The sequence below is a fragment of the Doryrhamphus excisus genome, chromosome 13, assembly GCF_030265055.1.
Source record: "Doryrhamphus excisus isolate RoL2022-K1 chromosome 13, RoL_Dexc_1.0, whole genome shotgun sequence".
NCBI classification, from domain to species: domain Eukaryota; kingdom Metazoa; phylum Chordata; class Actinopteri; order Syngnathiformes; family Syngnathidae; genus Doryrhamphus; species Doryrhamphus excisus.
In genome coordinates this window covers 8,833,904-8,855,027 of record NC_080478.1, presented here as the reverse complement: position 1 = coordinate 8,855,027, position 21,124 = coordinate 8,833,904, and the positions used below count along the sequence as shown (strand labels likewise).

The 21,124-nt window shown below is 43.0% G+C and overlaps 3 protein-coding genes across 14 annotated transcripts in view; 1 reads left to right on the top strand and 2 right to left on the bottom strand.

Moving 5' to 3' along the window:
• dync1h1 (dynein, cytoplasmic 1, heavy chain 1) overlaps positions 1–3,726 on the bottom strand; it is a 30,188-nt gene extending 26,462 nt beyond the window's left edge. For both annotated transcript variants that reach the window (XM_058090694.1, XM_058090695.1), the window contains exons 1-7: positions 3,349–3,726; positions 2,722–2,809; positions 2,475–2,648; positions 1,939–2,194; positions 813–999; positions 443–714; positions 128–355 (exon numbers count right to left, since the gene is read on the bottom strand). In XM_058090694.1, coding sequence (XP_057946677.1) covers positions 128–355; positions 443–714; positions 813–999; positions 1,939–2,194; positions 2,475–2,648; positions 2,722–2,809; positions 3,349–3,598 — 1,455 coding nt within the window. In that variant the 5' untranslated portion in view covers positions 3,599–3,726. The remainder of the gene's footprint in view (positions 1–127; positions 356–442; positions 715–812; positions 1,000–1,938; positions 2,195–2,474; positions 2,649–2,721; positions 2,810–3,348) is intronic.
• A 405-nt stretch (positions 3,727–4,131) lies between these two features.
• tmem30b (transmembrane protein 30B) lies at positions 4,132–8,779 on the bottom strand. Of its 5 annotated transcripts, none has more exons than XM_058090709.1 (8): positions 8,628–8,779; positions 8,088–8,280; positions 7,875–7,982; positions 7,061–7,168; positions 6,890–6,980; positions 6,672–6,809; positions 5,142–5,348; positions 4,132–4,864 (listed from the first exon to the last, which is right to left on the bottom strand). In XM_058090709.1, the coding sequence occupies exons 2-8, from the start codon at positions 8,268–8,270 to the stop codon at positions 4,686–4,688; spliced, it is 1,014 nt and encodes a 337-aa protein (XP_057946692.1). In that variant the 5' UTR covers positions 8,271–8,280; positions 8,628–8,779; the 3' UTR covers positions 4,132–4,685. The 5 variants fall into 5 exon arrangements, with proteins under 5 accessions (XP_057946692.1, XP_057946695.1, XP_057946691.1 ...); XM_058090712.1 differs by having other exon boundaries at positions 8,088–8,275; positions 8,628–8,648; XM_058090708.1 differs by having other exon boundaries at positions 8,562–8,633.
• On the top strand, positions 8,729–21,084 carry kdm1a (lysine (K)-specific demethylase 1a). Of its 7 annotated transcripts, none has more exons than XM_058090701.1 (22): positions 8,826–8,875; positions 9,429–9,465; positions 9,847–10,137; positions 10,330–10,498; positions 10,766–10,899; positions 10,988–11,066; positions 11,145–11,237; positions 11,762–11,868; positions 11,989–12,070; positions 12,220–12,314; positions 12,948–12,965; positions 13,172–13,314; positions 13,441–13,531; positions 14,819–14,953; positions 16,909–16,982; positions 17,737–17,848; positions 17,920–18,052; positions 18,129–18,316; positions 20,003–20,117; positions 20,192–20,319; positions 20,399–20,545; positions 20,616–21,084. In XM_058090701.1, exons 2-22 carry the CDS (start codon positions 9,436–9,438, stop codon positions 20,826–20,828), a joined length of 2,577 nt encoding a protein of 858 aa, XP_057946684.1. In that variant the 5' UTR covers positions 8,826–8,875; positions 9,429–9,435; the 3' UTR covers positions 20,829–21,084. The 7 variants fall into 7 exon arrangements, with proteins under 7 accessions (XP_057946688.1, XP_057946684.1, XP_057946685.1 ...); XM_058090702.1 differs by having other exon boundaries at positions 8,827–8,875; positions 10,333–10,498; XM_058090705.1 differs by lacking the exon at positions 9,429–9,465 and having other exon boundaries at positions 8,729–8,875.
• The last annotated feature ends 40 nt before the right edge of the window (positions 21,085–21,124 follow it).

Genomic DNA, 21,124 nt, shown 5'->3' with positions numbered 1-21,124 from the left:
TGATTGAAGCGTACGATGTTGCAAGATTAGACTGCGACCATACATTAGCCATATCACATAACTAGCAGGGTTCAAAGCGTGAGCCCACAGTAGCAGTCTCACAATACAGACATGCCCCCACCAATACCTGAGGCCTTAACACGCGAACAATGACGGCCCTCAGCTGCTCATGCTGCCTCCTGAAGCGCCTCATGTGGTCGAGACGAGACTGGAGCTTCCTGTGGGCGGGGCTCAAACGCCACACCATCTTCAGGTTCTCCTCCCGCTTCCTCTTCACAATGTCCCTCAGCAGGACCTGAAGCTTCTCATACTCGTCCTCCCAGGTCTGGAACACCTCGAAGCAAGCCACCATCACCTGTGCACAGTCGTTAAAATAATGATGTAGGATTTCTTCAAGTTGACAAGAGAGAAAAGCGACTGAACCATAAAAAGATAGTAAAACCTTTTCAAATTCCTCGTAGGCAACATGCATAAGCTTCCTGGTGCCCAACACCTTCAGAAGCTGGGAGCTCAGGTCTCTGGAAATGGCCTCGACCAGACGCAGTGCTCTTTGAATAGGGTACTTGGTGTTTCTGATCTTCTTCAAGTGGGTGAAGATGGCCATCAGGGCCTGGCGGATCTTGTCCAGCTCAGAGGCGGAGAGCAGGTCGTTGAGGGGGAAGTCTTTCATCAGAGGATTGTAGTCATTGACTGTTTCCACCGCCTGTTTTAGACCTATGACGCAATACAAATAGAATAGGATACATGTATTAATGCGGCTAAAGGTGAGGTACTATATATGTCAAATGTGACATTTAAAAGGGTCAACTAACCAGTGTCTGTGTCAAAACTGACAGTAGCATGGAAACGTTTGCCATGCTTGAGGATGTCGAGGGTGAGCAGAACCTCCGGGCTCTCTCTCTTTTCCTGGATCCTGTTGAGAGCCCGCTCCAGATTGAGCCAAAAACTGATCTCCTGAAGGGCTGTCCCTGACGCTGGGTCGCGGTCCAGCTTTGTCACCTGGAAGTGGATTGCAGAGAAATATGAATGAGGGGCGTTGATGCAACCTCTTGTGTCACATAATTTTGACAATAATTTAGAGGAAAACATATCAGGTGAATCGCCATCATGCATAACGTCACATGAGATTACATGGTTACATTCAATAGTTTCATTACACTCAGATAGTCACATGCAAACTCCAGAAAAAGATCCAGCATTTACTCGTCTGTGCCTGTCATACAGAACCCAACACAGAAAGCTATTACATCATTCAGATGATTACACTAGTATTATCTGGTGTGATGACATATACATGCCAATAGCCCTGTCATGATAATCAATAAATCAATTAACCTCTTGATAAATAAAAACAAACTCAATAATTTTACCAGCCTCAATATATTTACATGGGCATGCATATTTGATTACTTCATCTCTATCTCTACCGAACAGGTAATCAAGTCAAACATGGCGGAATGTCATCAAACACTAACCCCCCCTTCTGAAGTGTTGATACTGGAAAAACTGTTCATACGGCGCGTGAAGGGAAGCTGGCTGGGTTAGTTTAGCAGAACATCCTTATGTTGCTGTGTGTGTGACTCAGGCTCTACGAGTGTGTTTACACTGTTGCCTTTTATCGCTTGTTAATGTAAGTGAACTTTTTACAATGGCCACAGATGTGCAAGATTTCAATTACGTAAGGCGAGAGGCATGTTTATTCTTGTCCAAATGTTTGATGAAAAAATTGTCTCAGAATAAAGTTGATAATAATATCATTGGCAATAATTTGTAGGACAATTGTCGTCCAGCAAAATTGATTACGGTGACACACCTACAGGTCAATATATGTACGTATGGTATACATGTCAGAAAGTGACAACTGCTTGCAATACAACATATTTTTGGCATTAAAAGACAAAAGAGATGAATAAAATATCTATCACAACACAAGCTTACTTTCTGTATCTCCCTGATCCAGCGGTTGACTCCAGACTGCAGCTGGTTCAGGAAGGTGGGGTCCTCCACTTTATCCCCGAAGTCAGTCACTTTGGGCTTCTCCCCACGCTCGTAGCACTGCTTGGCGATGTTGGTGATGATAGGGTGGATGAGCAGGCTGATCTCGGGGATCTCGATGTTCTGCTGTAGGTGGAGGAGGCCCATTTCCAGTTCGGCAATCTTTTTCTCCACAGACGGTGCCATTTTATCCCCATCTCTGCAGCGAAATGAAGAAATGTGTGTTCTAACACGTCTAACAAGCGCAAAGAATACACACCTGTAAGTCAATAGCTTCATGTTCTGTTGTTAAAGTTTAAACAAATACAATAAGTCTAAAAAACAATCTTCGTTTTACCCATCCAAAACTGAGTCAGAGGTTTTAAAAACCTCCACTCTGGCGCTTTGCATTATGGCCAATTATGGAAATGAGACACTACAAACACCACACATAGATCTCAGTCCTGTGGGAAAAACACTAAAATCGCTCTTTAAATCACCTGTCTGCCTTTCCAGACTCGCGGATGTAAGACTTGAAGTAGGGGGCGACGGCATTGCTGATGAAGGAATGGAGTGTCTCATATGGAGAATCCTCGCTTAGGGTCAGGACTCGAACTTGGGTAGATATGGGCTTGTCGGCATCAATTACACCCGTCCTCTTGATCAGAGCCAAGCTGTGGGAAGGCAGGTGTGTTCAGTGAACAGTGAATCCAAGCATGAGAACTTGTGTAAGAGCCGCAGATTCACCTGTTAGACTTAAGCCCATAATGGATGTCAATGCTGATGTTGTAGGTGATGCACTCCTTCTCTTCCTCTCCTTCATCGCCGACATCCTCTGTGAGAGAAACAGCTATTACTATTATGACTACAAATACCCAACACATCACTGCAACACTTCATTTATGATAGCTTGCAGGAAAGAGAATATAATGCTCTCATTGACACATGCTGGTTCACATGATTGGAATCACCTTTGCATCATGACTAGAGTGTAATAATGGTTCTTTTCATTTCGATTTAGTTGGTGTGTTTCCTTTTTTACAGGCTTGACTGTACAGGCATCTTGCAGCATTTTCCGTTTTTTAATGGCGGTTTTAGCTCTTTTTGTGTTGACGTAATGCTTAGAGAGAGAAGATGCAGACTCATTGCTATCACACCCAGTGGCGCAGCGTTGGTTTCCATTCAAAATAAACGAGCTGAGTGAAAAATAATGACGCATCATTGTTAGCAGCGCCCCTTTAATCTAACAAACAAGTAAAATCCAAACGGTTTATATGCAAAGGGTGGGTTTAGCGACCATTAATACAAGTACATTTCTACACACTTATGTCGCTAGTTAGCTAGCTAGCCGCTCAAATGACGAGGTTAATTTACCTTTCAGTGCGCTTCTTTCAACCAAGATAGTGTGAACTTGGGGGTCCCCCAGAAATTTCCTCATTTGCTCCACGGTGCTCTTCTCCTCCAGGGAACCTTCAAGAGAGGCCGGGGCCTCGCCGCCATCTTCCAGGAGGAGCGGGACTAGTTTGCGAATATGCTTTTGCAGCACCGATGTATCTGCCACTGTGTGAACCGCCGACACCTCTATGGTGCCGGTGTTTTCGTCTCCACCGCCTCCGTCAGACATTCCTTAAAAAGGTGAGCGACCACCGTGAAAGGTTGAACGACGAACAAAAGAACCAGGAGACTGAATGTGGGTAAGCTCCTGCTAAAGACTGAAGCTTGGGCCCTGCTGTCAAATCGCCGCACTTCCGACGTCAGATTTATCTGCGTAGTGCAATGTGGTACTTGTAGTTTATATAGAGGAAATTAGCATGGAGCCATATCACTTTGAACTACATTACCCAGAATAAAAATGTCAACCTCTGATTATTTTGCTTCCGCGTGTGACCACGAGGGGAAGAAGGGCGCTGTCCTATTTGTTTACTGTAATACAGCCGCGAATGCGGAAAAAAATAATCATTTGTTGTCATCTACTTAGACTATATTGTTAAGCTTATAACAAACTGTAAGTTGTAAACATAAAACATGAGAATCTTACTAAATGAAGCTGTAGACAAAGAGTGCCCAAAAGCTGGTCCAGTGAACTTTTGTGGCCCACAGTGACCAGTGGAATAGTCCCAAAATGTTTTTTGATTTTTTTTTAAAGACAAGACAAAGTTTGGATCGTTTCTGCATCATTTTATTGCATAAATATTATCATGAAGTAAAACAAAGAAAAAAAAAGTAAAAGTACAACAGGCTTGCAAAGCCAGGAAAGAGATTCACTGAGTAAAATAAATTGCATTTACGTTTTAATACGCTAATCCAACTTCTTGGCCTCTGCTGCTAATTTAAAACGAGGTATCCTAAAAGGTAAAACACAACAAAAATAAACCCTGAGAGAAAACCCTGTTTCATACATGAAAAATAAACAGCTTGTGTGCAAATCCATTCTGCCTTTATCTTTTAAGAGTTATAGCAGTCGATGTGTCATGGCGCACAATGCTGTAAATATTCATGTTGATTTTTAGTTTTTTAGCTTTTGAGCAATGATCTCTCAAATTTGTAACAGCCTAATTATGTTATTCCACTCTCAAAAACATGGAAGCCAAGGAAACATACATAATCAACCGTTGTAGAGTCTTGATGTCTCCACCATCATATTCCCAATGAGTTCAAGTGTAGTGTGCCTTAAAACTTGTTGGTTTACAGTCAACCATGGAAAAAGGTGCTCAGTCCTCCTCTGGGAACTTGAATTTGGCATAGACAATGAGCATGACCAATGACATGACAACACACAGCGAGCCAATCACCAGGTAGGCGATACCCAAGAACTCATTCTTGCCACCCATCCAGGACACGTTGCTGAACACTACCTTCTTTCTGCCATTGAACCTCAACACAGGGTAGTCTGGAGTGGAAGAGATTTGGGTGAAGGAAATACAACTTAGAAAATGACACTACTTTTCCAAAATCTGTGAAATGATGTAATTGCCTTGCTTGTTTAAAGACTTCAGAGATTATGACATCAGTAGCCGGTCAATGTGTGTACAAAACAGAAACTCACCCAGCCTGTCAAACGGCTTAGGCTTACCTGCTTGTCACTGTAACAAGACACTTGATTTGACTATGGCAGAATTGCTGCATCAGAGGCTTAAGGATCGATGCAGCATTTATTCAAAGGATACTGTAAGAAATTTCCAGAGTGTAGTTTCCTGCCGGGAGACCATCTGCGTAATCCCCCTCTGTTATTCGGCGGTACAGTTTTTGGAAATCAGGCAGGGCAGCCCTTCGCATCCACACGAGGAAGTCTTGATTGATGAAGCCGTTGTTTGCCGGGTCTGAGGGGTCCAACTCATACGCCGGCCGGGACCAAAACGGTGGCTTGACAGTGCCTGCAAGTTAATAAAAAAAATTTCAGGATGAACAAATCAGCGATTTTACAGGGAAAAAACTCACAAGTACTTTATGCTTTGTCATAAAATATTTCTTCATTTTATATTCTTATTTTTACACCTGTACAGCTGTAATGTTAAAATGTTAATTATATAATCAAACACAAGAGGAATGATCGGTTTTGACAAGCTCAGGAATTATTTTCTATTGGAAACATTTATTCATTTAAAACTTAGAAGTCAACCAGAAATACGGAATGGATTTTGTTCAATTTTGGAGGTCCCACAAAAATGGTTCCAAGACCTTTCATTTGTTCAGTTTCCATCCCCCCCCCCCCCAATTAAGTAATGGAAATACAGTCTGTTTCCGAAAGCCACAGTTTTTCTACCAAAACATTCTCCAAAAACAGTATACTGCAATATGAAAGTGGTACGTAGCAATGGTACGTACCTGTAATTATCCGGGCTGTGACAATAAGAAAGTGCCGCCCTATAAATTCCATGGTTTTCCTGTCACGAACATTAGACAACTTTAGCTGCTTGCTTGGCTATAATGTGGCAACCATAGTGGCTACGGTCTTTGTGTGTGCAGTGCACACTTTTGCGAGGAGGATTACGTTCCTACATACCCATGACAGAAGATGAGACATGTTTTGAAGAGTCCTGCTGTTCCAGTACCACATGCAAGAACTAGCTAATTTGTGTGCCGTCCATTAGCACCAAACTCTATGGCACTAGCACCAAACTGCATCTGACGACTTTCGGCATCCGTGAATTCCGGTTCATAAAGATACTTTAAAAGTAATGTCATCATCACTTGTTTCGTAGTCAGACATGTTTACTTTCACTACCCCAGCAGTAAACACTGTGAAACCAATGAAGCAAATGTACGTAACAATGGACAGGTGGGAGCTTGAAGTGATACGACGGCAGAAAAATGGATTTGTGAGGTCTGATTTTTCTAGTATGCATTTTTGTGATACAAATGTATTACGCTTTTGAACGCATATTGTTTTGAGAAGCTAAACTCTTAACTTAACTGTCCCCAGCAACTAGCTAGAACTACTTTCCTCAGCACAAAATCCAACCAGAACTCGGCTCAGGACACAAAGTGGGGAGTGAGTCGCAGTTGACGGACTTCACTGCTTATGGGGGTGTCATACAACTTCATGTCAAAAAAATCCGAACATCCCTTTAAGTGTGACAAACATTAAAAAAACAAACTGAAGAGGTGCATTTTAGTGCCAAATTTGAGTCAAATTCTTAATTGTGCATGCACGCACACTAGTGCAAGTTACAGTATGACAAGCTAACATGACTAACCGTTGAATGCGTTCCTCAGAGGAGTGACACTGGGGTTTCTGAACTTGATGTTGTAGTCTGTCCACCAAGCGATCCCTTTTCCATCCAAAGGAACAGACCTTTGTTGGCCATTCACGATCTGAAACAGCCTGAATGTGTCTTTCCCAGAACCCAATGAAAACATAGGAATTAATAATCTTTTAATGCAGCAACAGACCATCGGGATGACATCCACATACCGTTAAACATGCTGTTTGCGATAGAGCCACATGGCACAATTGGTTGGTTGTTGCTGTTATATTTATAGGGTTCGCATTCATCAATTGGAGACTATAAAAAAAACAACACACACAACACCTTACACCTTACATTACAACACCTTCAAAAAAAAGTCTGTATTGATCGCTCACCTTGAAGCTGTCCAAGTATCCGTAGAGCTGGTTGTCATCTCTGGAGACACCATATCTTCTGTAGTTCTGGAAGTAGTTGGACAGCCCGTAATAAAAGAACACAGGCCCCTGTCAGAGACAACGTCACATAACAACAGTCAAGGGTCAGAGGTAAGCGTAACGGTATATTATTTGATCAAAACAAATGTTCAAAAGTTGCACAAAACTCCATGCTTCAAACCGCCCTCCAGCTGGATGTCAGATCTCGGTGGTCAGGAATAGCGGTTAACTTCTTTTTACACTTTGTGACAGCATTTATATTCAAGACTGGTTGTTTTGTCTTTACTGTATTGCCCTGACCGTAATACTGTATTGCCCTGACTATAATAGTGTATTTTTTACCCCTAGGAAAAAAAAAAGTCTGAAAATGACATTCATCTGATATTTGGGTTCTGCAAAATTAAATTGCAAATTCATCTGCAAACCAACTGGTGGCGCCAAATGATGAGTCAAGGCTTTTCTTCCTGTCACTCAAACACACCGGTAACCTGGGGGGTTCACTATGCTAACTAAGATTTTTTAACTTTAAGACAGGTTTTTATTTCACTGATATTGATTTGACTCAGTATGGTACACGAACAGGGGTTAACTTGTTTTTACACTTGCATGACTGCTTGACAATGTTGTACAGTTAAAGAGTTGATGATGCCGCCTGTTTGACCATGGGAAAAAAATTATTCAAATTGCAATATTTCCTTGGAGAACCATTGTTTCAAAAACTGAACGAACTGAAGGTGTGTGTCTGTATATAAGTGTGTACAAAATTCCAGAGCACCTTAAACAGGGTGTTGATCGAGAATCCCAGTGTGCACACACAGTCCCTCACATCAGGATTTGAGCACCTGAAGCATGGTGAGTTTTGCTCCACCCCAGTGTAGTCAAGCTGTAAGAGAGAAGAAAAGTTTTTAAATATGTATGTGATCAAGGGATCACTATTATTTCTCCAAGAAAAAAAACTGCAAAGTACTGGTAGTCGGTTGCATGATACCTCCAACACTTGAATGCTCCGTGAAGTGATGAAGAGAGCCACGCCAATGCCTATGAAAGCCAGGCCGATGAGGACGAAGCCGGGAATGATGATGCCAGCAGAGAGCATGGGCTGCCAGGCTGGAAGCCTCTGCTGTGTGAAGGCAGTGTTGTCTGGCCGGTTGGCCGCCTCAGTCGTCACCATTTTAGCTGTTCTGTGGAGGCAACTCCTAATCAATTTTGTGGTCCATTAACCAGGCTTATCTAACTTTTAAGCATGAAAAAAAAAAAAGTCAATTATTTAATATGTCTATACTCTTAAACCTAGGGAATGCAACCAAGCGAAAACTTACTTCCTGTAACAGACACAAACAAGCAACAGCCATACCCCAAAGTCTATCAGCCCATTCAGAGAAGCAACTAGTAATGACAAATTACTAACAATTCAATCGATATTTGGAGGTTTTTTAAATATTGATTACTTCAAATTACTTACAGTACGACGGGACAAATGGCGATACAAAGAACTCAACAGAACAAATAGGCGTGCGGAAAAGCTCACCTTTACCTGTCTTCTTCCTGCTTTTCGCAAGCCACGCCTATACGCAGGCACCACAGATGAACAGACCCGAGATCCGTTTCGTCGAAAATCAAATTTTCTGGTTTGTCTTTTCATTGACGGGTTTTTAAGCCAATCATTTTAGTCCAACGTACTGGATAGCGCATTGCTCAACCAATCCGCTTTGAGTTCTTTGAGAGGGGGCGACAACCGTGTGGTCTTTTGTGTTGACATCTGCGGAGGATTGAGAGGTAAAGTCCATATTTATATTAATTGACTCATACATTTGTTTATTAAAAATAATACTTTGTCATCTACAGTAGAGTGTTTGATTCATACCGCCACATGATCAGTACCGGGTTTTTATTTCTCCATGTAGCACCTGCAACTGTGTGAATGCTAACCGAGCTCATTGTTAGCAGCTAATGTAGCCTGCTACCGTAGAGGAAACGTGACATTTCTTGTAGTTTAAGAGATAAATGAATGGTTTAAGTCCAGTTGCTGCCACTTATAGGTATTCTGATTTGTATGTGGAGGTGCTACTATACGACAACCTTTTAAAAATGACGTATAGAGCACAATATTATCTGCTACTACCGCAATGATCGCCAGCTAGCTTAATTAGTCGATGGGTGGTTGTGTGCTCCAAATCGTTGTTGACACATTTTATGTAAATGAATGGAATAGTCTCTGTAAACATCAAAGTCGTCTTCTTCTTTTGTAGTTGAACAAAATCATGGATGTGATGTGAAAGGCCACTTTTGTTCGTAACATTGTTATTCTGGTTCTGTCTTCATCTCTTAGCGTTTGAATGGATATTACCAGGTGCACGGAGAAATGGGTAAAACAAGACAAGGTTATTGTGCCATAGAGCCTCCATTTCATTTTTAAAAAATCATATCATTCACGCATAGCTGTATTTAATGCATCCAGCCACGTTTGGCGATTTTTTGGGGTGGCCTTGATTTTAGCATGTTATAACACAATGATTAACATGCCTCAAGAGACATGGACTCTAAAAGTATGCCTTATATAGTTTCTGCTTTTTGTTATTACACATGTGTGCATCTATTTTTATAACCCCCACCATCATGCGTGCACTGGTTTGTTTTTATTTCTGAAGCTCACAGAGGCACAAGTCATCATATTCATTTTTCTTAACTTCACAACTATGACATTGTGATTTGATTCATTCATTTCGAATTGCATTTTTTCCCTACAGGAGAGGCCTCCAACATCCTCCATCATGTTGTCAAGTAAAAAATCAGACGCCGGGTCCTCTTCCTCCTCCTCTTCATCCTCGGCGGGTGGAGCTGGAGGTGACAGGGCCCCGGGTTCTGATACCCAAGTGGGTGCTTCAATCTCAGCCGCTATGGATGTAAAGAAAAAGGAGAGGTCCTCCCCAAGCGGAGAGTCAGGAGGAGCTCCTTTACCCCACCAAGGAGGCGGCTCCGGTGCTATGGATCCAGACTCGGCCGAAGTCCGCAGGACAAGTCGACGCAAGCGACAAAAAGTAAACATTTGAGAATTATCTACCTTCCTGCATTAGAAGCAGGAAGCACGTTGCTAGTCGTAGAGGAGTATCATCCAAATTGATTATACTTGAAAGCAACATCAGTGAACATTCAGTTAACTGTGTGAGTAATCCGAGGGATCGTTCATGGAAATGCGGGTTTTAATGATGCTTTTATTGTGCCTACTGTTGCAGGTGGAGTACCGCGAGATGGACGAAAGCCTGGCCAATCTGTCCGAGGACGAATATTACTCAGAGGAGGAGAGGAATGCCAAAGCAGAAAAAGAGCGGAAGCAGGTCATTCCCCCACCAGCTCCTCCCCCAGAGGAAGAGAATGACAGTGAGCCAGAGGAGCCATCGGGTGAGACCGCAGTGTTTCCCATTCATTTGTTTAATTAACACACTATAATGGAACGTTGCCTTAAGACAAGACGAGGCATTTTTTCATTGTAAATGTATTTTTTTCCATTTTAATTACTGTTAAGATAAAGACATAAAAGCAATACGACGTCATAACGAGTAAAAAAGCGTACGTTGATACTGGAGTCATCCAAGATGGTGATTCATATTTTAGGTTCTGCTGTAGTTATATTTGAGAGCTGCATTAATGCAACATGTCCATAATTAGGGGTGGAAGGAGCCGCTTTTCAGAGCCGCCTCCCTCACGACCGCATGACATCACAGGAGGCTGCCTGCTTTCCCGACATCATCAGCGGGCCCCAACAGACTCAGAAGGTCTTCCTCTACATCCGCAACCGCACAGTAAGTGCACCTTTACTCACATGACAACACGATTCCTTCAAACCAATACAAACACAGCATTTTAATCCATGTTATTAACACCTTTTAGCTTCAACTGTGGCTGGACAACCCCAAGATCCAGCTCACATTTGAGGCCACTGCACAGCAGCTTGAAGCACCTTACAACAGTAATGCATTCAAATAATCAATTTGTGTATTTTTTTCGTTTTTGTGTTTTTGTAATTTCATGTTTTGTTTCTCTTTAGGTGACGCTGTGCTGGTCCATAGGATTCACAGCTACCTTGAAAGACACGGGCTCATCAATTTTGGCATTTACAAGAGGGTCAAGCCTTTACCAAGTAAGTGGGAGGAGCTTACTGTTTGCTTCCTGTAGAGCAGCAATATATTTACACTTTGATTAAAATGAGCTCTTGTCAGTCAAGAGTACTGTACATTCTGGGCAATAAGGCGCTAATTCACACGCTTTGAACCCTGCGACTTTTACAACGATGCGACGAATTTATGGCTAAAAGAATTACAGTTCTTGTGATCCTTAGAGTGCAGATTCAGGAAGTAGTGAATTTGAAAAAGTGGACACTAAATTGAGATTACGTTATAAAGTTTTATGCAGCGATTGTGTTATGATCAGATAAATCTTAAACAAGTTTGATCATGTGTAGAATTACAACAGCTTCTGCTCGGACCTCGGCAGGTGTTGAAAGCTGTACATAATGTTTCGGTGGTTTCAGTTATGTCAACTACCGCTTATGTTGATGTGAGTCAGGCAATCCAAGGAACATGTATACTGTATTCAGGGCCGCAAATTAATCTGCATCCACTTCAACAGCACCTCAAAATATTACCTATTCTTGTATTGTTCCAGCCAAGAAGACTGGAAAGGTCATCGTGATTGGTGGAGGGGTGTCCGGCCTGGCTGCGGCCCGTCAGCTGCAGAGTTTTGGGATGGATGTTACAGTATTAGAAGCAAGGGTATGTATGTGTCTGCTTATATAATTAGTAGAATGGCAAAGTAAGGCAAGTAAATATTGTGGTATAACAATTATCGGTTAGCTTTGCTATAGTTTTACTTACTTACTTACTTTATTCCAGGACCGTGTTGGAGGCAGAGTGGCCACATTCAGAAAAGGCAACTATGTAGCAGATTTAGGCGCCATGGTGGTGACTGGCCTCGGTAAGAACCTCCTTTCATTCATTAAGATCTGAGATTGAAGCCTTATTTGTGCTCTGTCATGATGTTGTACTGTAGTTTTAGATCAGCCTGTAGAGGGTGCTGTTGTTAATAAATACTACATCACCTGTGTGACTTGTCTGCTTGTTCAGGAGGTAATCCCATGGCAGTGGTCAGTAAGCAGGTGAACATGGAGCTGGCCAAGATCAAGCAGAAGTGTCCGCTGTATGAAGCCAATGGGCAAGCTGTGAGTATTGAATCCAGGCTGTGCACGTTGTACTAAAAAAACTCAGTAAAAGACACAAGCATGCGCTTGTTTGAGGTATGTGGTTTATTTGACACATTTGGCATTAATTGTGGCATGGCATGTTTTAGAGCAGAGGCCACTATTTTAGGAATAGTGTATAACAATAACCGCAACAATTAGCCATATAATGTGTCAGTATAGCTACAGCTGCGTTTAATAATTGTTGTCCGAACAAGATCTGAACAATGTGTTGTGTACGTCCTTAAAAAAAGCACATTAAGGTCCCTTTTGGCCTAAGCGCATTCCGAGTTTTGCAGCATTGTATCCTGTTGTTGTCCTCAGGCAGGAATTTAGCTAACCCTGAACCTCCACAAACACAATGAACTGTGGCTTTATTTATCCTCCTCAAGAAAATGAACACATCTAATGTTGTTAGGCACCAGTCGTAGGATGTTTAGGTTGGAGGCTCTAGAGGCATCACGGGAAACTCGTTTCCTCCTCTTTTCTCCAAAGACACGGAATTAAATCTACATGTTTTACTTTTGTTGATTTACTTAATATGTTCTCTCTCCTTTTCCTCCTCCCCCGCTTCCTTTCTCCAACCACTTCCAATCTTTTGGTGAACAACTAAAGGGTGAACGGTGCACAAGTGTATGTATTGGTTTATTTTTTTTTACTTCCTGCATATATTGTGAATCATTTACATCATGCTGCAACACAATTTCCCATCACACGTCTCTAGCATTCTTACAATCATTCTTATATCATTGTAATAAAGTATATTCATTATCAATTAGGAATATCTGTCCCTCTTTTAGACACTTGTGTCTGCTAACTTTATGCATGTGTGCGTTCAGGTGCCAAAAGAAAAAGACGAAATGGTGGAGCAGGAGTTTAACAGGTTACTGGAGGCCACCTCCTTCCTCAGCCACCAGCTCGACTTCAACTTCCTCAACAACAAACCCGTCTCTCTGGGACAGGCGCTGGAGGTGGTCATACAGTAAGTGCTAATGTTCTGTACAAACTGTACATTTACTGGCAGAACCATTAGTAGTCTTTGTTAGCAATAATATACATGTGAACACAAAAGCACACCTGCTCACATAGTGTGTGTTTTTATGTGCAGGCTGCAGGAGAAGCACGTAAAGGATGAGCAAATAGAACACTGGAATAAGATTGTGAAGACCCAAGAAGAGCTCAGAGATCTACTCAATAAGGTGAACAAGATATTTTGCCGTCTTTATAGTGTCTGAAAATGGCACCTATTCCACTGGTGGACAGCTTACACATGGTCGCCAAGAGTTTTTCATTGAAATCTAAACGTTTATAAAATCCCCCCCATAAGAATCAACCCTCTCTCGGTAAAACGGGTCATTCAGAATCTGGAAGGTCAGTTGGATTGCCGCCTCCTCCACTCAGTTACAGTTGTTGTGTCCTTGGGCAAGACACTTTTTGCCTCCAGTGCTGCCCACCCACACTGGTGTATGAATGTGAATGAATGTACAGTGGTGGTCTGAGAGACCGCAGGTGCAAATTGGCAGCCATGTTTTTCTCAGTCTGCCCCAGGCCAGCTGTAACTACAGATGTAGGTAACCACTGATTTAGGAGTGAATGAATAATGGCTTCCACGTGAAGCTCTTTGGAGTGCTTTGAAATATATATATATAAATCAAATCCATTATTATTATAAAGATTTGCCACTATAGGCTCACAACCCGCCCTCACTCACAAACAATGGGACTGTGTCGCTTGCTGTTACAGCTCAGTAACAGTAGATGGCATCGTAAGTTTACCTTGACATCAGTGTAGTAGGGCTGAGATACATACAGATATCATATATATCACAATATTCATCTGACAATACAATCGGAATAGAGTCACTTACATCAGATGGTGTGATTTTGGTGGCATCTATACAATATATGTCTGTGACTGGACAGAGAGTCATCAGCTTATTGCTGGACAAAATTAATCAAAGGTGTGATGTGAAAATGAGTTCCATTCATTGAAACAGTGCAAATTGTTGTTACAAGCCTTTGAAAAGAGTACAAGTAAAGTGGAGTATAATGAAGTGTATCAAGTGGCCTGTTCCGGACGGGTTATTTGACAGCTTGTTTGGCCTGACACTGAGCATACATGAGGAAGCCAGTTTAGCCACCAAGTCAGTAAACATAGAACCATGGCTTTCTTCAAAATAGCCAATAATGCAAGTGACAAGCATGGTCTGTTTTGGATTATGCCACAGCTTCTTTTTGGGTTCCTCCACCAGCAGCAGGTGGGCTCAGAGGTTGGTGTTATTTTACATTGTAGCGACACAGCCTTTAAACCATCATACTTTTTCTAACTTGCTAGAAATGCTCTATAGTGACGATAGTGGTGAGCTGACCTAATCGCCCTTCCGGAACATGAGGGATTTGATTGGGACTTCAAACATCTACACGTCAATAACATGTCTTCCATTTTAGTTTGACGATGCTATGCTTACCTGGTGTTTCCCGACTCAGATGGTGTCCACAAAGGAGCGTGTGAAGGAGCTCCATCAGCAGTACAAAGAGGCCAGTGAGGTCAAACCACCCAGAGATATCACCGCTGAGTTCCTGGTGAAGAGCAAGCACAGAGACCTGACTGCACTGTGCAAAGTGAGCTCACACACAACCAAAGGATGTCTGATAATACCGTCCCCATTTTGGCATAAAAATTAGATACACTTGAGTATTACACTATGTATACTATGTGCATTGCGTACTTAGTTCTTGCAGGTGACGATTTTGACGTTGTATTGATTAGTGTCATTATGCACTTAGCATAAATGACATTTAAAAGGTGAACCCACTCAAGCTAGTTCCTCTACCAGTGGAACAATTGGGCAATTGCCCAATATGGCCCATAGCTAGAACTAGGGCTGAGTTAAACGATTATTTCTGTAATCGATTAATCTAGAAAATAGTTTTTCGATGCATCTATTAATCCCTGAAAGTCCCTGAAAGTCCCTGATTAGTCCCTGAAAACATAAACCACAAACACATGCACAGGTTGATAAAAATATACATTTCTAAATGATCTGCCCATATTAATAAAGTATAATAACATGAATAATACTAATAACAATAATAATAATAACATTATAAATAAAACTAACTATAGCGTGTATTTGAGGAGTGTGTGTCTGTGTCAGTTAAAAAAAAAGTGTGAGTGAACGAACGGGTCAAAAGAACTAGTTCTTTTTTGCGAACGAATGATCCGCCCATAAAATACCCATTCAGTCCGCCGGCTGTTTTGTTCATGACCGACACAGCACTAGCTGGTGAGCTGTTGAGTCGGAACGAACGTGAACATGAGTGCGCGGACTGACTCGACACCACTGACCGGGTCTATGCACAGGGGGAGATCACAGGCTAACAACCAATTGACTGAAATGAACGGCTCTTTTTACTGAATGAAGTGTAATGATCGACGTATTTTTTTGTGTCAATGTCATCGATGATGTGGACACGTCACCTTGTACTAAGCTACAAGGTGCATTATTAAAAAAAAACAAAACTTAAACTGTATTATGGAAAGCAGGAAGTGAACAAATGTAACAGTTACTGATTGTAAAAGTACCAGATGGAGGGGTAGCATTTAATAAGCTGTGCTTCTTCCTACTCCTTTTGGACATGTGGAACTGTGAACTGATTATGGGATGCACTCAATTGTAATCTGATGCATGTTCAAATGAAATAAAACCATTACCATTACGTCGTCCCAGCCCTAGCTAGAACCAGCACTGACCTCTCCTAGTCTAAGTATGGAAATGCACTATTTGGAACGCAGCCAAAGATCAACACACGGACGACATTAGATTGCTTTGTAACTGACTCAGACGTCTCGATCGGGGCTTCAATTAGTATATCCCGCTCAGAAGTGAACTATTTCCAAGTGTCTCTGTGGCTTTACATTACATAGCGTCTGTGTTGGTAGCACATTTTTAACTTTCCGCTCTGATTGGTAGCTGTACTCAAGAGGTCAAGAGGTGACCCGCATCACTCCACATTGCCATAGATTATAATTGGTACCAATGCTGTTTTATGGAGCTCCTTTTAATGCGGCGCTATCTAACTGAAACTAGACAGGCTATGTTTAAGTGGTTTAATGCCTCGACTGGGTGTATTATTAGCAACCAGCGTTGGCGGTTTTATTTTTGGGCGCAGATAAATCACCTCGCGTATGTGTGTATTTTAGAATGGAGGGTTTAACTTCTTTAAACACAGCTGGTGTCTGTGAAGGAGTTGTCTGCTGCCCCACAAACCACTTCAAGCCCGCAGTCCCCCCACCCACCCAAACACACACACTTTCTGTAGGACGTGTGCACGCAATTTGGTTCAACATTCTTCAATATTGTATGACCACTTTAACTTCTTCACCTCTAGACTTAAACTGTGTATGTGTAATTATGTGTGCATACATGGTCATGGTATTATATTATAGTTGTATATTATGCTATACTTAGTCAACCTTTTGCCTGCAATAAAGGAATATCTTAAAAAAAGCATAGTTGTTATAATGTGCTAATATTATTCTGCACATGTATGATACATACCCTTTTGCTTTGCAGGAATATGATGAGTTGCAGGAGCTGCAGGTGAAGCTGGAAGAGAAGCTCCAGGAGCTGGAGGCCAACCCACCCAGGTACCCTACACCCATAAGAACCTTTTCCACATTTGTTCTTTACTACCACATGTTATGCTTTTGATATAATCCAATATACCGATATTGATATTATTGTCATTGCAAATGCGTAGTACTTATAGGTTATCACATGGTTTGTCTGGTATCAGGCCAGGTATCATGCCTCCTTTGGTCTCGGGCTGATACTGGCACGCGGGGGCATGATACCGGGCCTGATACCAGACAAACCATGTCATGATCTTATTATCACATACTATTTAATCATGAGCTTATTATCACACACTATTTAATAAAAAGACCATTTTGTTTCCAGAAAATTCTCAGTTTATTACATGTATTATATCTAAACAGTGTAAACACAATAATTGCAAAAATATTTCAACAATAATATTTTATCAACAGTCTTATCTTATCAATGTCTGATAATTAAAGTTCCATTAATCAAGTTTGGGTTTTTTGGTGACTGGAGAAGCACTAGGAATATTTATAGTGTGTGTTCACGCTTGTGCGCTGTTCTCTGATTGGTTGTTTCACGGGCACGATACCAGAGCAGCGCGCTCTGAGTGGACAGCTACGGGGGCTGATACTGGACATGGTTAAACTCTATATTTTATCAGTATCACTGCCTTGGGCTTTGACACAGTATCATTTCGGCCTTTTCCCGTATCATTCATGGGCGGTTTCTAGGGTACAGGGCCAATTAATACTGTAGTATGTGATAATAATCACTACAATCCTCCTCCTCTGCCCACAGTGACGTCTACCTGTCCTCTCGAGACCGTCAGATACTCGACTGGCACTTTGCTAACTTGGAGTTCGCCAACGCCACGCCCCTCTCCACCCTGTCACTCAAACACTGGGATCAGGTTTGTTTCACGCTGTCTTCTGCGACTGTAAATGAACACGAATGCCTGACTCAATCCCTCTCCTTCCACAGGACGACGACTTCGAGTTCACCGGCAGCCACCTGACGGTGAGGAACGGCTACTCGTGCGTCCCTGTGGCTCTAGCTGAGGGCTTGGACATCAAACTCAACACAGCGGTGCGACAAGTTCGCTACACCGCTTCAGGTGAGTGTATCGCCAACCCCCAACACTTTGCAAGATGGTGCAAAGTGTTCGACAAGCGCGTCCGATCTCCCTGCAGGCTGCGAGGTGATTGCCGTCAACACTCGCTCGGCCACCCAGACCTTCATCTACAAGTGCGACGCAGTGCTGTGCACGCTGCCGCTCGGCGTGCTCAAGCAGCAGCCGCCCGCCGTGCAGTTTGTACCACCTCTGCCTGAATGGAAGACGGCTGCCATACAGAGGATGGGCTTTGGAAACCTCAACAAGGTAGAGCACTTTTGTGTTTTGCTGCAGTGTCAATTAGGAGACAATGATAGCGGCCATAATTACATGCTAGTTCTTTATCCTGATGTGGAGGAGGAGGAGGAGTGTCAGCAGGAAGACGCAGGGGGAGGAGATCTGCTTGTCCTGCGTCACTCCTCTACTCCCGTGTTGCAGAGTAATTTAATGTCCCGCTCCTGCTGCAGCACACTGCATTGTTATGCAATCTGCTGCAATGCGCTCTGGCTCCAATAGAGGGAGCTCCAACGATCCCCGTCCACTGCATCAGGCTGAGCTTCAGCCACTGCAGTACCAAGCATTTATATTATGCTGCATCACAGAGGACGCATACCTCAGATCAGTCAGGACAGGTGGAACTCCTGGACTCATCACCTGTCAATCACAGGGCGGACTCATACACACGTCAATGCTCACATTCACCACTCATTAGCCACATTAGCATACATGGACCCAAATACTCCAATTCCATTTGGGTTATTTGCTCAGCTCAAACGGAAAGAATGTAACCTTTGTATACACCTCATTCCGAATGAATATATAATCGGATTCACGGGGGTGGAATATTCCTTTCCCCAATCCGATTGAGGTATCTTGTACCCGCTCATATGGAAAGTTGTCAGGGTGTGGTGTTTTTCTTCTTCTGTTGTTTATTGGCAGTTGGCAAGCAGCTTTCGTGTGCATTACCACCATCCGTGGAACAGAATCTAAACCGCCATTTAAACCCTTCTATACGCCATTCACAAGTCCAGTTTTATTAAAAAAGAAAATACTTATCTATATAAAACATGTGCCGAGCTTAATCTTTTCCTGTTCCCGGGTGCGTTCTTTCATCAAGATGAGATATGACGTAACACGCAGCTCAAGACATTCATTCATTCATTCATTTTCTACCGCTTTTCTTTATGAGGGTCGCGGGGGTGCTGGAGCCTATCCCAGCTGTCTTCAGGCGAGCGGAGGGGTACACCCTGGACTGGTCGCCAGCCAATCACAGGGCACATATAGACAAACAACCATTCACACTCACATTCATACCTATGGACAATTTGGAGTCTGATTAACCTAGCATGTTCTTCGATTTTAAAAAATGGAGGCGAGCAATCGGCACTGGACTGCTGCGGAAAGTTTGTTTTTGATCCAAACTAAATTTCAAGACGGGAACGAACGGAAAAACTGGCAATACGGAGTTATTCCAAAAAGTGAAAGAAAAACTCGAGGAAGTCGGTATCACGTGATGTTGATGTTTATGCTTTACTGGGCATGCCCTATTGACTATTCTGGTTGATTATAGCAGCCCATGTAGACACGCGATTGGAATATTCCTTTCCATGTATACCATTGCTTTCGGAAAGGTCATTCGGAAAGAGAAAAACTCCTCATGTAAACGTGGCTAATGATGGCCGTGATGTGTTTTTGGACTGTAGGAATACACCAAGATGTGTAGAAAGGTATTTGAGTACATCCATCACTTCTTACCACACTCATTTTAATGACTGTCTAAACAACATACATACAGTATGGCCAACAACAGCATGTGACCTACCGGCTCCTTGAGTACCCTCATGGTGTCCTCCATTCCGCCACACTCATTGATGACAGTGGAAACAAGTGTTGGCATCAAGTCCTTCCATCGGTCTTCTTATAAAGTCACGCTCCCTGTGTGGCTTTCTGCAGGTGGTGTTGTGTTTCGACCGTGTGTTCTGGGATCCCAGCGTCAACCTGTTTGGTCACGTGGGTTCCACCACGGCAAGTCGGGGTGAGCTCTTCCTCTTCTGGAACCTCTACAAAGGTAAGCAGCCTCACAAAGTCAACTTTAGCGTGTCTAAAACCTACGTAACGGTGATCCCGATCATCGTGATCCAGCTCCCATCCTGCTGGCTCTGATGGCGGGCGAAGCGGCCGGGATCATGGAGAACATCAGCGATGATGTCATCGTGGGACGCTGCCTCGCAATTCTTAAAGGGATATTCGGCAGCAGCGCCGTTCCTCAGGTATGTATGACTTTTCTCGTACATTGGTAAAGTGGACGCGTCGGTGTCTTGTCGCATGTGACGTTTGTCGCCACGGCAGCCGAAGGAAACGGTGGTGACCCGTTGGCGAGCCGACCCCTGGGCACGAGGCTCCTATTCCTATGTGGCGGCGGGGTCCTCCGGTAACGACTACGACCTCATGGCTCAACCCATCACACCCGGGCCCGCCATCCCTGGAGCTTCTCAAGTGAGCACAGTGTCATCTTCAAACAGACCTCCATCAAAAACACTCATTCACGCGCCATTTTATTTTTCAGCCCGTCCCGCGGCTCTTCTTTGCCGGCGAGCACACCATCAGAAACTACCCCGCCACGGTTCATGGCGCCCTCCTCAGCGGGCTCCGCGAGGCCGGACGCATCGCCGATCAGTTCCTGGGCGCCATGTACACACACCCCAGGCAGGCCACGCCCACAGCCGCCACCGCAGCCAGCAACCCGCCTCAAGCTCAGCCCGCAGCCGCCGTCGTCTAAATTCCCTCCGTAAATGGACTGTAAAACAGGATGTCCTCCATCCTACACATTCCGAACTACAAGTGGAGACAAAGGGATTGTCTTCTCAGCATGACTTTGACCTCCTGACTTCGAAATGCCATCGTTTAGGTTGCAAAGTGTAGTATAGTTTGTATTAAAAAGATTTATTGAAAATACATTATTCATTTTTTTTCAGAAAATGTGTTTAGTTGTTTTTTTTATTATTTGTTTTCTTATTAAAAGTCTGAAAACACAATGTAAAGGCATCAATTCTTCCCAACCTTGGATTTCAATAC